Raw genomic sequence first — 13,074 nt, forward strand, 5'->3', positions numbered from 1 at the left:
CATTAGGAATAAATATAAGAAACGGCATACTTCCAAATCCAGGCAAGGATTTTGTTCCATCTAATCCGTGGTCGAGTTCTGGTTTGTCCGGAAAATCTTCAGGAACAGTATCAGTAATCAGCAAAATAAATTCAGGTGAGTAGTGATTATTAACTCCGAAATGACAAGAGGCAGATTCTCTGGATACAGCAAGGCCGGTCCAGAGAGACAGGCTATGGAAATGAGAGGGTTTTCTGGGGTGGAAACCCAGGGCCCCTTTTTCAGGCCGCGCTCCTGTCTCTTTCTTGGCAGCAGACTCTGGGGACCCAGCCAGCTGCCCTGGGTCTGCCCCCAGGCATAGCTGGGGAGTTAGGCATCTCTGACTTCCAAGGCCCCGCCCTGCTGGACATCCAGCTTAGCTCCACCTGCCGTGCTCCAACTCGCCCCTCTCTCTGATGACCCAGCCTTAGCCCAGAGCATTGGAAAAACCTCTTCTGGACAGCTCAGAGGGCCATCCCCACTTTTTTGTTGTTGTTCTCAGTCCCACTTCTTTTAAATGACTAAGGGAATTTCCTAAGCCTTCCAGGCAGGCTAACACCATTCCCATCAGGCCTGTTCCCTACGCCATTTTCCCTCACTCAGGCAGCCCCTGTCATGCATTGCTTCCCTTCCACATTGCCAGGTAAACATCTGGGCCTCACTTCTCTCTGCTTTATCCATGACACGTTTATTTATTTTGAGAAATACAAAAAAGAGGGAAATGAGGTATCAATACCCATGTACCCACCCCAGCTCAAGGAGTCAAACTTTGCAAGTACACATGAAGCCCACCGTCTAGGCCCTCCTACCCATTCCCTCTTTCCCCTCTCCTAACCCCCCAGCCCCTACCTAATTTGGTGTTTATTACTTCTGTGCATTTTTTCAAAGATTCATGAACCACATAGTATTTTTTACATGTTCAAAAATTAACATGAACGTAATTCTGGGTCTTCACTCGTTTTAGTAATTCTATTATGATCTAGCAATTACGTAGAGGTGTAAGACCCATCAGAGTGTATGTTATAAAACCTATATAACTTATGACACCATATCACCCCCTAATTTATGACTTTTACTGGACCGTAATGTATTTATCCTTCTCTCCTTGGTGAGCATGGAAGTTGTGAACCATCTTTGCTATAGAAGGAGCGCTGAAATGAACCTGGGCGTACCCTCTTGTCACGCACCTGCATGAAGGTTTCTCTGGGGTTGATGTAAACAGGTTAAAGGGTGTGCTCATCTTTGACTTTACAGATGTTGCCCAATTGCTCTCCAGCAGGGTCTGGGAGTGGTGCTGCATCCTTGATGCCACTTGGTACTGTGGTGATTGCAAACTGTGTGCTGGTCTAATGAGTGTGAGATGGCCTCTTGTGGTGGCTTAAGCTTGCATGTCCTGTGTACTAATAAGGTGGAGCATCTTCTCTCATGGTCATGGACTGTACGTTCTTTCCCTTTTGTGACTTAACCTGTTCAGATTCTCTCATTTTTTGTGTGTACCTATTCACCAAAAATGCAAAATGTCCTCTAGCACAACACAGCTCCTTACCCAGGCATTGGTCACTCTGCCACACATTCTCCCCCCGACCCCCGGATATAACTTCCATTTGTATAATGGCTCATGATAACATTTGTCATCATTCCGTGTGTACCTGAAGTCTTAATAGGCTCACAGATCTCTGTTCATCCATCCAATATGTATTGATCACTGCTACATATAAGGCGTCCCATTAACCTCCTAGAACACTGGGTCCCCATACAGTTCCAGCCCTTAAAGCACTCTTACTCTGAAAGGGTCATAAAAAGTGAATATATTTAATATACATCATTAATTTTTCTGATTACGGGCAAGAGTATTTAGCGTAGACTTACTTGACATAACTAAATAGTTAGATCTTAACTATTTAGTAGTTAACTAGTTAACTACTAAATAGTTAAGTAGACTTACTTGTCATAACTAAATAGTTAAGATCGCCTACCTGCATGCCGTTCCATAAGAGAGTGGTTTGTGGATTATGGTTTAGCCGGATTCTATGATTTGTACATACTGACCTGGAAGGATAACTCTTCTCTGTTTTGGAGGGGAAAAAGCAGATTTCAGAATGGGCTAAACCCATTATTCCAAAAAAGGAAGAAAACCATACCTTTCCCTTTTCTTGAATGAACCAAGCATCTGGCCTCCATTCAGGCACGGGCTACAAGAGCGGCCCTGTCTTTGCTGCCCCTCTCCCCCGTCTTTCCACAGTATGGTGTGGAGGAATGCTTTGCTCGCAATTCGCTGTTCTTATCCTATTTCCCCCCTAAAAGTAAACACCTAGTTCTTTATTGTTCCACACCTGTGTGACCCTGTTGTGTTATGTGCACATGGGGTCTTCATAGTAATGAGCTTTTGCTTTTGTGCATCAGTTGGTTCCGGTTCTACGAGTTCTAGTGGACTGACTGGAAACTATATCCCGTCCTTCTTGAAAAAAGAAGTCGGTTCTGCTGTGCAGAGGGTACACTTGGCTCCTATTCCAGACCCTTCTCCGGGTGAGTCCTATTTGGGGTTATTCATGAAGCAGTTCCTCAAATGGTTATCGAGTCATGGCTTTGTGCCAGGCATGTTGTAAACGGAGGACCCACCAGGGCAGGGTAGATGCTCGCCAGTGCTGAGGAGAAAAATGAGGTAGGCAGGATATAGGGAATGTGGAGGTTGGAGTGTGCATGTTTAAAGAGGGTGCCAAACCCTAAGAGACTCAATCTCAGGAAACAAACAGGGTTGCTGGAGGGGAGGGGGGATGAGAGGAAGGGGAGGCTGGGTGATGGACACTGGGGAGTGTATGTGTTGTGGTGAGCGCTGGGTGCTGTGTAAACTGATAAATCACAGACCTGTACCCCTGAAACGGATACTACATTATATGTTAATTTAAAAAGAATAATAATTTTAAAAAAATAAAGAGGGTGGCCAAAGAAGACCTCACCGCCAAGGAGCTGTTGAGTGACGGTGTGTGAAGGAGGTGAGCGGGCTAGCCCTGCGGTGAGGGTGAGGATGCCCCCCAGCCCCGGGTTCCTAGCGCATGGGCGAGTGGGCCGGAGACGGGAGAGGTGGGCGTGTTCCGGAAGAGCCCGGAGGCAGGTGGCAGGGGTGGCATGGGCGGCATGGGCGGGGCCGCCGTCAGCGTGCTGTCCCTGCGTATGAGGGACCTGGCAGCCACCGGAGGGTCTGGGGCAGAGGTGTGAGGTGATCTGACTCGCATCTTGCAGCCTCACTCGCGTGCTCCTCGTCGTCGGACTGGAGGCGGGGAACACGGTTGGCAGCGGGGAAACTGGCTGTTGCAGTCATCCCGGCGGGGAATCACGGGCCCGGCTGCTGAGAGCGGAGCCAGGCCAGATTCTGAGTCTATTTGGAAGGGAGAGCCAGTGGCATTTGCTGACCAATGACACGTGGGCTGGGAAAAAAGAGGGGTCAGGAATGACACCTGTGTTTTTAGCCTGACAACAACAGAATGGGGTTGTCCTTCACTGGGAGAGGGAAGACTGTGAGTCGCCCACCAATGCTTCTCTTGAACTCCCATTTTCCGATATTTTGTCACCAAGATGCATTTGTTTGCTGCGTTTGCAGGAGTCCCGTATCAATCCGACCCACCTTCCTCTAATTGCAGGCTATTCTTCCCTGAAGGCCGTGAGACCTCATCCCGGGCGACCTTTCTTCCACACCCAGCCTAGAAGCACTCCCGGGCTGATGCCACGGCCTCCGGCTGCACAGCCGGTGCACGGCCGGACGGACTGGGTTTCCAAGTACGCGTCTCGGCGATGACCAGCGAAGCTTCTGGGCGTGGGGGAAAGCAAGACACGCTTCCTCGGCCATCTGTCTGCCAACAAGAAACTGGCGACGGTGTGAAAGCAAACAAACACTTTATAGTTATTCTTCTGAACTAAGACATTTCAATATTCTTTTTAAGGTTTTTTTTTTTAAATATTGATTTGAATGCAATACCCTTTTTTTGTACAAAATTATTTTATTCTAAAACTGGGTCCCATTATTTTCTTAAGCAGCAGCATTTTGTATATATGGATTATGTTCTAGCATTTTATACAGTCAACTTTGTAACGAACTTTTTAAAAATTAATTGATTTTCCTTTGGGGTTCCAGATAATATTTTATACAGATTTTTTAAAATGTAATAATATTGATGCAGTATTGCAGCAGGGGTGCAATTGGAGGCTACATGATAGAGGGTTACTGACTCACCGCGTGCAGAAATTTGTGAAGTGGTTAAATTTTAAATGTGGCACACTGGTACATCGGCTTTCTTGGACCAGCCTCAGCCCTAGATAAATGATCTTCTGCTTTTCTCAATATCGGGTTATTGGTTTGATTCTGTGACACCACTGTGCTGTTCTAAAAATACTATTATGCAATGAATTTCGCAGCTGAAAGAACTCCAAGTAAATAGTTTTTGAAATTTTTACAACCCTTTTTGGTGGTTGAGGATATGCAAGGTGGTTGGAGAGATGGTTTTATCATGGTAGGCCATCCCATTCTATTTTCTCCCATTTTTTTATGTTTCTTCCATTTTTTAAATCCAATTGTATAAGTACCCCCAAAATGGAAGCTTTTCAAGCCAACGGGTCTTTCACTCAAAGGTCAACACAGTCCATTAAACTTATATTCCTATCAAGATGCATGACCAAAAAGCTAAGTTTCAAAGCAGCAGCAGATTTTTTTATTGTAATAACTGATCAACTCTTGCATTTGGTCCAGTTCTCCAGGCCTGGCTAGGAACAGACAATGAAGAATCTTCTGTCCTAGCCACATTCTCAGGGCACTTTGGGGAGCAGGAAGGATTCATGGCCGAGGTTCCACTGACCTGGGACATCCCGGCTACCATGATGGTGGTGTCAGTAGCGTGCCACATTTGAACTCGTAACCCTTGTGTAGTTTCTTCACACAGTGGGAACTCTAATTTGTTGGACAGAGGCTATTCCATTGAGAGGAATGTTTACAGCAATTTTGAAAACGACAAAGCTAGTTTGGAGACAGAAAAAGAAAAAAGGTCCACTCTTCGTCCATCTCTGTAGGCCCATCTGCCCCCGCCTGTGGTTTACCTGAAAGGCAGGAGGGAAGGTCTCCGCCAGTGGACGTAATACAAGCTCAGTAGCGCATTGACTCACATTCTCCCAGGCCCCAAGCTACTCTCATTTGGTTCCAGGTTCCCGGATCTAGCAGGTTGAGCCGTGTGAAATTGTCTATCATTTCTGTAGGTTAAAATGACAGATAAAACAGAATGTCAGCACTTGGACACAATTTAACCCAATCCATGGGTAAATGATTGCTTTGATGTATTCGTAGTGTGTTAGAGCCTGAGCAAATTGCCGGGGCTCCCATAGGGCCCTCATCTAAATCAGGGAGTAATTTTCGCTTTGGGGAATCTGGCGCAAAAATGTACTTGACCAAGCACTATGATTCCTAGGGGCGTGAGAAAAGCACATAATGGATGTGGATTTGATAGGGAATATTTTCTGTTAACAAACTGGCAGCAAAGCTTCAGAAAACAAATATGTATATGTAAGCACAACTTGAAGCTGAGTTCACTTCTGTATTATATTCTCAACTCATTATCTAAAGCAGCAGAAAATGGGTTTTCAGAGATGAGTCCTTTACTGCGATTACTATTTATTTTCCCTTTCTGTATTATGTATAAAAAGTAAGTTAATCTGTAACCTTGCCCAGCTTGCTGGAAAGCTGGTTTTAAACTGTAAATACCTCTTAGAAAAGCGAATGGATTGTGAAAACCATATTCTTGGCACTCTAGCTTATGTTAAGGTCATGACATTTTTTTAAATGGAAAAACCCAGTCACCTGGTTATTATGCATTATAGAATTGTTTCTGTAATACTTTTTTGGGCCCACATTCAGAAAATATTTCCGTTTTCTTCCTCTTACTTTTTGCTTTATGAGTAAACAAGTTCCCTTAGGAAGCCAAACACGATTATCCTTGCGGAAGTCGAGAAGCTGATGTGCAGTCGAGAAAACTAGAAGACTGAAAAAACAATGTAAATTCTAAAGAACCAGCAAAATTCTGGAAAGTTCCTTTTTTTCCCCCCGTAAAGGGTAAACGGAAATGTGTATACACGCTGTTTACTATAGAAGGGAATCGTGACCATTTTTTGTTACGTGAAAAATTAAATGATACCTGGTGTGTATATCTTTTAGTTAGTAGGGAATTATAAGATGTACTATAAGACACCAAGAGGAATGAGGAGTTTCACCGTACCTATCCATGACTATACCTCATTTCCAGTCAGAAAGCTTTTCGGGACGTCGGAAAATGGTACAGGGATGGCTCTCTTTCCACACCCAAAGGTCCAGTGATAAGTGGTGGGCCAGGGGGTATGTGTGCCAACCACAAGGCAAGCCGCATGGGCATAAAAGCTACTCTTGGTGTGACTGTTCGTCTTACAATAAAATTCCATTAATTGCTAAACACTCACCCAGCTCATGTATGATAGGATTTAAGGAGGAAGAAAATTGATTTTCAGTTATTTTAGACACCTCTCATAGATAGGCTAAAGGACTGTATACATCTAACTGACACTGTGTCATCTTCTGATGTTATCAAAAGTTGAATACAATCAAGGTAATGCCCAAGAACAAATAAGGGTGGTACTGGGGCTCACAGGCACCATCTTTGCTCATGAAGTAGCGTTTCCCTACCATCAAGCCATTGTTTTGTGCCATTTAGGAGGAAAAGAACGCAGGCTGTACGTTTCAGCTCAGTGTATGACCAAAAGCAATATGTTTATAAGAGAATGTTTGACATGCTAATTATTTTATATCATTTAAAGCATACTGTAGCAACGCGTTTGTTTAATATATGTGCTTAATTTTTAGAATTATTTTTACAATTTCCAACCAAAGTACTGTATTTTATATAACTTATTGTGAGGACCCTCTCATGGAAACCATTAAGAAGACAAACTGGAGGCAAGCATCCCATCGATCTGTATTACCAATTTCTTAGGGACACTGAGCTAATGTGAATTTCAAATGACCCAAACAGTCTTCTGATCTCAGATGTCTTTGTACTGATAGCAGTGTAGTCACCAGATTTGATTACAAGGGAATAACTGAGAATATATTTATTTAAAAAGCAAATAGTCATCACGATGAGAATAGAGGAGGAGAGAAAACCACTGACACAAGCCCTTTCTGAAATAAAACATTGTATTTTGAATAGTTTGTCCTAAGTTGTTTAAAAACGTTAACTTTATGTAAGGAAAATTCTGCTCCAAATAAAGTTACAGTTAAAGAAAGAGAAATGATCTGAGTGTTCCATTTTTATTTTCAGTATTCTTCTATCAGAAGATAACAGTAGGGCCCCTGGCAGGCTCAGTTGGTAGAGCACGCCACTCCTGATCTCAGGGTTGTGAGTTCAAGCCCCGTGCTGGATGTAGAGATGACTTAAAATCTTTCACAAGAAGAAGATAACATTAGTGTTTCTTGATGGGGGGTTTTGCTATTTTATAACTTCTTAATCCTTAGTACAGTGTTACTGCCATGAAATTAAAAGGATAAGCTTAGAGCAGCATGTAAAGAGTTATTCTGCATGGAGGATTTTTTTTTTTTTTTTTTTTTTTTTTTGGAGGCTTTTTAAAAATTTAGTATTTAGCAAGTTAGGTGAGTAGGAATATTCCAAATAAGAAAAAAGCAGATGGAGACAATTTCTGGTTGCCGATTTCATCGTGCCTCCTTATTAATACCTACCTTGTATGCTTTCAGCTTTTCATAGCATACTCCTATGTACAATAAACACAGTCAAATGAAACTCCCCACTTCGTGAATTACACACAAGATTCCATGGGAAATTCACTTCCCATTCTTTGGATCCTCAAAAGAATTTTGTAGGGACACAATTTACCAAAGGTGCATTGCTGAATCCCTAAGTGTGAACTCAACAGCATGTGTGTAAATTTTTGGAATCATCTGCCCATCCTGCCCCTTCAGAGGCCTTAGGGATCTGAGCTCCCGCCAGCCTTCCTGCTAATAAAATCTGCTGTTAGAGTCTCCCATGTAGAAGCAGCTTTCCAGCTCCAATCTCTGACTCGTTCAGCCTACTTGCCTCCACTTCAGCTTCTACCACATCCTTCCGGGTGACCCAGAAGTCCTACAGGATGTCTACCTGCCTCCTGGGACCTTCAGTAGCCTCTCCTACATGGGAGTGCCTGGTGGACACATCAGCTCCTCCCTGGCCTAGCTGGCATCACCGCCAAGGTCAGCCCAGTAGCAGGGGGTCACCAGCTGCAGCTGCAGCCAGGCCGAAGCTGAGAACGTGTACTTGATCCAGTACAGGGAGCTGCAGACCCTGGCTGGGAATCACGCGGATGCTCCCCAAAAGCTGGAAAACAGAGAGTTCCGAGATGAACTTCAGCCTCCGTCAACTCCAGGATGAGATGGAGGGCCTCCAAGGCCAGAGGCCTTCCCTGGAGGCCACCATAACAGCGTGGGGGGCCGGGGGAGGGAGGTGGAGTGCATTAAAGAGATACTCCAGGGCCCTGGCCTTGGCTACCGCCTACGTTCTTTCTAGTCCAGCTTCGGCTCTGGTGGGGGCTCCAGCTGCTTCCACAGCGCCAGTTCCTTCAAGGCCATGCTTGGTGAAGAAAACCAAGACCCGTCATGAGAGGCTGGTGTCCGAGTCGTCTGATGTCCTGTCCAAGAGAAGCAGCCGCTATGGTGCCTCCCAGTCTCCCCCATCCGGTGCCTGCCATAGAGCCTTTGGGGGAAGGAGCCGTGCAGGGAGCCTTGGGAACAGGAAACCCACCTAAGGCCCATCCCCAGTCCTCAGCTGACCCTTGGGTATAGTCCATGCCCTGGGTACCCCTCTTGCCCTTGCCTCCAACCTTACCTCCTCCTTGCCCATTCAAGTGCCTTTTCTAAAATAAAGGCTCAGGGCTCCAGCTGGCTCAAGTCAGTAGAGCGTTTGACTCTTGACCTTGAGGTTATAAATTGGAACCCCAGGCTGGGTGTAGAGATTACTTTAAAAATAAAATCAAAATCAAATAAAATAAAATCTAAATAAAATAAAATAAAGCTTCACCTAGTTCAAGTCAGTACAGCATGCAACTCTTGATCTCAGGGCTATAGGTCGGAGCCCCAAGCTGGGTGTAGAGATTACTTAAAATCTAGATAAACAAAACCTCAGTGGGTTCAGCCAAAAACAAATCCACAGAAATAAAACCCTGCTGTTGGGGAGTGACATCACCAAGATGGCAGCATAGGTTGCTCCTGACTTCATGACCTCTCATAGGAACACCCAGCGACTATTCAAGATCAAGACACCACTGAGAATCCCAGAAAATGCAGTTGAGGCCAAAGCGCGCCCTGCCCCGAGGAGACCAAGAGCTTCTGCATTAGAAGGGTAGGAAGTGACTACGTGCGGACTGCACTGCCCCTTCCAGAAGACAGCCTAGCGCCGCACAGAGAGGTCTCCCCTGAGCCTCTCATTGCTCCAGTGGGAAGAGAGAACCCCAGCGAGACAACTGGACTCCCCTGAGCATTGTGGGCCCCTCTGGAGGAGCCCCTCCCTGATCGCACACCAGGGGAATCTGCAGCTGTCGGGAATCTGTGATGGAGAAGCGGGAAGAGACTTGCAGCAACCGGCACACACCTCTCAGCAGACCGAATTCATGCTTGCAGTGCCCAAGGGGTAATCCCGACCAGCAGTTTTGCTCATGTGCAGAACCAAGTCAGGAGTGCACTCTGACCAGGGAACGTGGTGGGGTGCAAATCCGTCTGTTTTAGATCCTCAGACATGGAGTTTTGCTGGGCCTAGAGCTCAGTTTGCCCATGCCCAGGCAAGGAGCTGAGTCACAGCACTACCTGCTGGGGAGTGTCTCCCAGCCCCATCTGACCGGAAGGGCTGGCAACAACTCCTGGAAGCTGTGTAGCCCAGCAGCACTCAAGCTAAGAAACTGAGCGGAGCTGATCACCTGCAGGGCAAAGCCAGTATGGGGTGCAGTGTTCCCATGCTGTGCCCAGGCAGGGGTCTGATCCACAGCTAAGGCTGAGGGTAGCTCCTGGCTCCGCCCAACCTGAGGGCTTGTTGGCGAAACTGAAAGTAGCCTGGTGCAACCCAGCCCCCTTCCCAGCAGGCAAGGATGCTGAGGCCAGGCCATGCTTGCTGTAGAGGGTGTCTTCTGACCCCGTCTGATCAGAGGGGCTGGCAAAACACCCAGCAGTACTCAAGCCTAGACACAGGCAGAGCCCACAGTTTGCGGAGCAAAGCCAGTGGTCCTGTTTGGGGTGTGGGTGAACTTGAATTAAGAAAATCAATGAAGAGCTGTACCCGCTTTAGAGCTGCTTCTCCTGGTGTATCCAGGCAGGGAATCTGATTCGTAGCCATGCTCCTCACTGGAGAGAGACTGCAGTGTGTGCAGCCAGGAACCTAAGCAGAGCAGGCAGGAAGCTCTGTAGCCCATTCCACAGGGCCACATACAGTGACACTGGAAACAGCACAGCCCATGGCTTTCCCATCTGCAGAGAAAAACAATGGCTTCACCTGACCACAAAATGCAGTGCACACTCTAGCCTGATTTGGGCCCCCAAACAACAAGCTATATAAGACTTGGGTTCTGTCCTGCTACCCTAAGGCAAGGAAATTAATTCATAGCCTCATCTATTACTGAAATAGTTCTCAGTCCTGCCCATCTAGCAAGCCTGTAGAGCCCATCCTACAGCCTCACTTGGGCAGGGAACCAAGAGCCAGCTGTCCTGTCCAGCTGTTCTCATCCAGTGACACACTCTCCCATCCCCATCCTCAGAGCGTGAACAGCTGCCTCACCCAAAAATAGACCATAATAGTAGGCCTCTTCTATTCAAAGACATTACCAGCGGACATACCCATAAACCCCAACTGGGCTGAGTGGTGAAGAACTATCTCTCCCAAAGTAAATCCGTAAAGTCTGAGAGAGGAGCCACATTACTCAAATACAAAGATACTAAGTAAGGAATCACGGATCACAAAAAAATCAAGTAAATATGACACCACCAAAGGAAACTAATTAAAGTTTCAAGAACTTACCCTAAAGAAATGGAAATCTATGAACTGTCAGATGAAGAATTCAGAATAATCCTCTTAAGAAACTTTAGTGAAGGTCGCCTGGGTGGCTCAGTCAGCTAAGCGTCTGTCTTCAGCTCAGGTCATGACCCCAGGGTCCTGGGATGGGGTCCCAGATTGGGGTCCTTGCTAAGCAGGGATTCTGCTTCTCCCGCTGCCTACTGCTCCCCCTGGTGTCCTCGCTCTCTCTGACAAATAAATAAAATCTAAAAAAAAAAAAAAAAAAAGTTTAGTGAACTACAAGAAAACACAAATATAAATGAAATTAGGAGCACGATGCATGAAAAATTGAGAAGTTTAACAAGGCAATAGCAACCATAAAAACAAAACAAACCCACCCAAAACCCCACCAAACCCTAGAAATTCTAGGAGTTGAAAAATACAATAATTGAACTGAAGAATTCAATAATTTCAAAAGGAGACTCAACCATGCCAAAGAATGAGTTACCTGAATGAGACACTGGAAATTACCCCATCAAGGAGCAAAAAGCAAAAAGAATGAAAAAGAGTGAATAAAGCCCATGGGAATTATGGAACACAATGAATTATGGGACACAATATGAAGCAATATTCATATCATAAGAATTCCAGAAAGAGAAGAGGAAGAGAAAGGGACAGGAAGTATATTAAAGCAACAATGGCTGGAAACTTCCCAAACCTGGGGAGGAGAGGGAAATGGACATCCAGATCCATGAGGCCCAAAAGACTCCGAATAGGTTGAACCCAAGTAGGGCTTCGCTATGACACATTATTATATTAATAATTAAATTATATTACATTTTATTATAATTACATTGTCAAAAGTCAAAGAAAGAATGTTAAGAGCAGCAAGAGAAAAGAGAGATTTTATAAATAAAATACCTGATATGTTAGATAACAACAAATGTTATGGAAAATAGACAAGAAGGGTCTAAAAGGAAATGTGTATATGTATTTGGGGGGAGATTTTTTTTCTCTTCCTTTCCCCTACTCTCTGTGATATTATTACTAAATCTGTTACCTTCCACCTCCTTAATATTTCACCTTTCCTTAACCATCATCTTCAAATTCATGGTGCTACTTTAAAACTCATGGCTATTTAGTAGGTATGTCTCTCTCCTTCCCACTATGCCAATTCATTCATTCATTCTCCACACTCCTGCCACAGAAAACTACTGAAATTAAAATCTCTGTTATTCTGCTGGGTATTTACCCTAAAGATACAAATGTAGTGATCCGAAGGAGCACGTCCACCCGAATGTTTATAGCAGCAATGTCTACAATAGCCAAACTATGGAAAGAACCTAGATGTCCGTCAACAGACGAATGGATAAAGAAGATGTGGTATATATACACAATGGAATACTATGCAGCCATCAAAAGAAATGAAATCTTGCCATTTGCGACGACGTGGATGGAACTAGAGGGTATCATGCTTAGCGAAATAAGTCAATCGGAGAAAGACAACTATCATATGATCTCCCTGATATGAGGGAGAGGAGATGCAACATGGGTGGTTAAGGGGGTAGGAGAAGAGTAAATGAAGCAAGATGGGATTGGGAGGGAGATAAAACATAAGTGACTCTTAATCTCACAAAACAAACTGAGGGTTGCTGGGAGGAGGGGGGTTGGGAGAGGGAGGGTGGGGTTATGGACATTGGGGAAGGTATGTGCTATGGTGAGTGCTGTGAAGTGTGTAAACCTGGCGATTCACAGACCTGTACCCCTGGGGAAAAAATATATTATATGTTTATAAAAAATAAAATTAATTAAAAAAAAATCTCTGTTATTTGCAGCAATTGTTCAGCACCCCAGGTTTCTCAAGGCAGGTACTCTCAAGAGCCCTTCATGAAGGAAACAATAATCAACAACATCTATAGTCTGAAAAATAGCAGAAGCTGCCTCTAAAAGCAAGAAATAGTTCTAAATAATTATTTTAAATGTATTTTTATTTTATTTTTAAATTATTTAAAATTAAATTTAA

The 13,074-nt window shown here is 44.7% G+C and overlaps 1 protein-coding gene across 2 annotated transcripts in view; it reads left to right on the forward strand.

The window, feature by feature from the left end:
- The window catches only part of CILK1 (ciliogenesis associated kinase 1), a 56,347-nt gene extending 51,332 nt beyond the window's left edge, over positions 1-5,015 (forward strand). For both annotated transcript variants that reach the window (XM_032864525.1, XM_032864526.1), the window contains 3 exons: positions 7-135; positions 2,422-2,544; positions 3,657-5,015. In XM_032864525.1, the coding sequence (XP_032720416.1) occupies positions 7-135; positions 2,422-2,544; positions 3,657-3,811 (407 nt within the window). In that variant the 3' untranslated portion in view covers positions 3,812-5,015. The remainder of the gene's footprint in view (positions 1-6; positions 136-2,421; positions 2,545-3,656) is intronic.
- The last annotated feature ends 8,059 nt before the right edge of the window (positions 5,016-13,074 follow it).

This window comes from Lontra canadensis, unplaced genomic scaffold (genome assembly GCF_010015895.1).
Source record: "Lontra canadensis isolate GAN:19392208 unplaced genomic scaffold, GSC_riverotter_1.0 scaffold27, whole genome shotgun sequence".
NCBI classification, from domain to species: Eukaryota; Metazoa; Chordata; class Mammalia; order Carnivora; family Mustelidae; genus Lontra; species Lontra canadensis.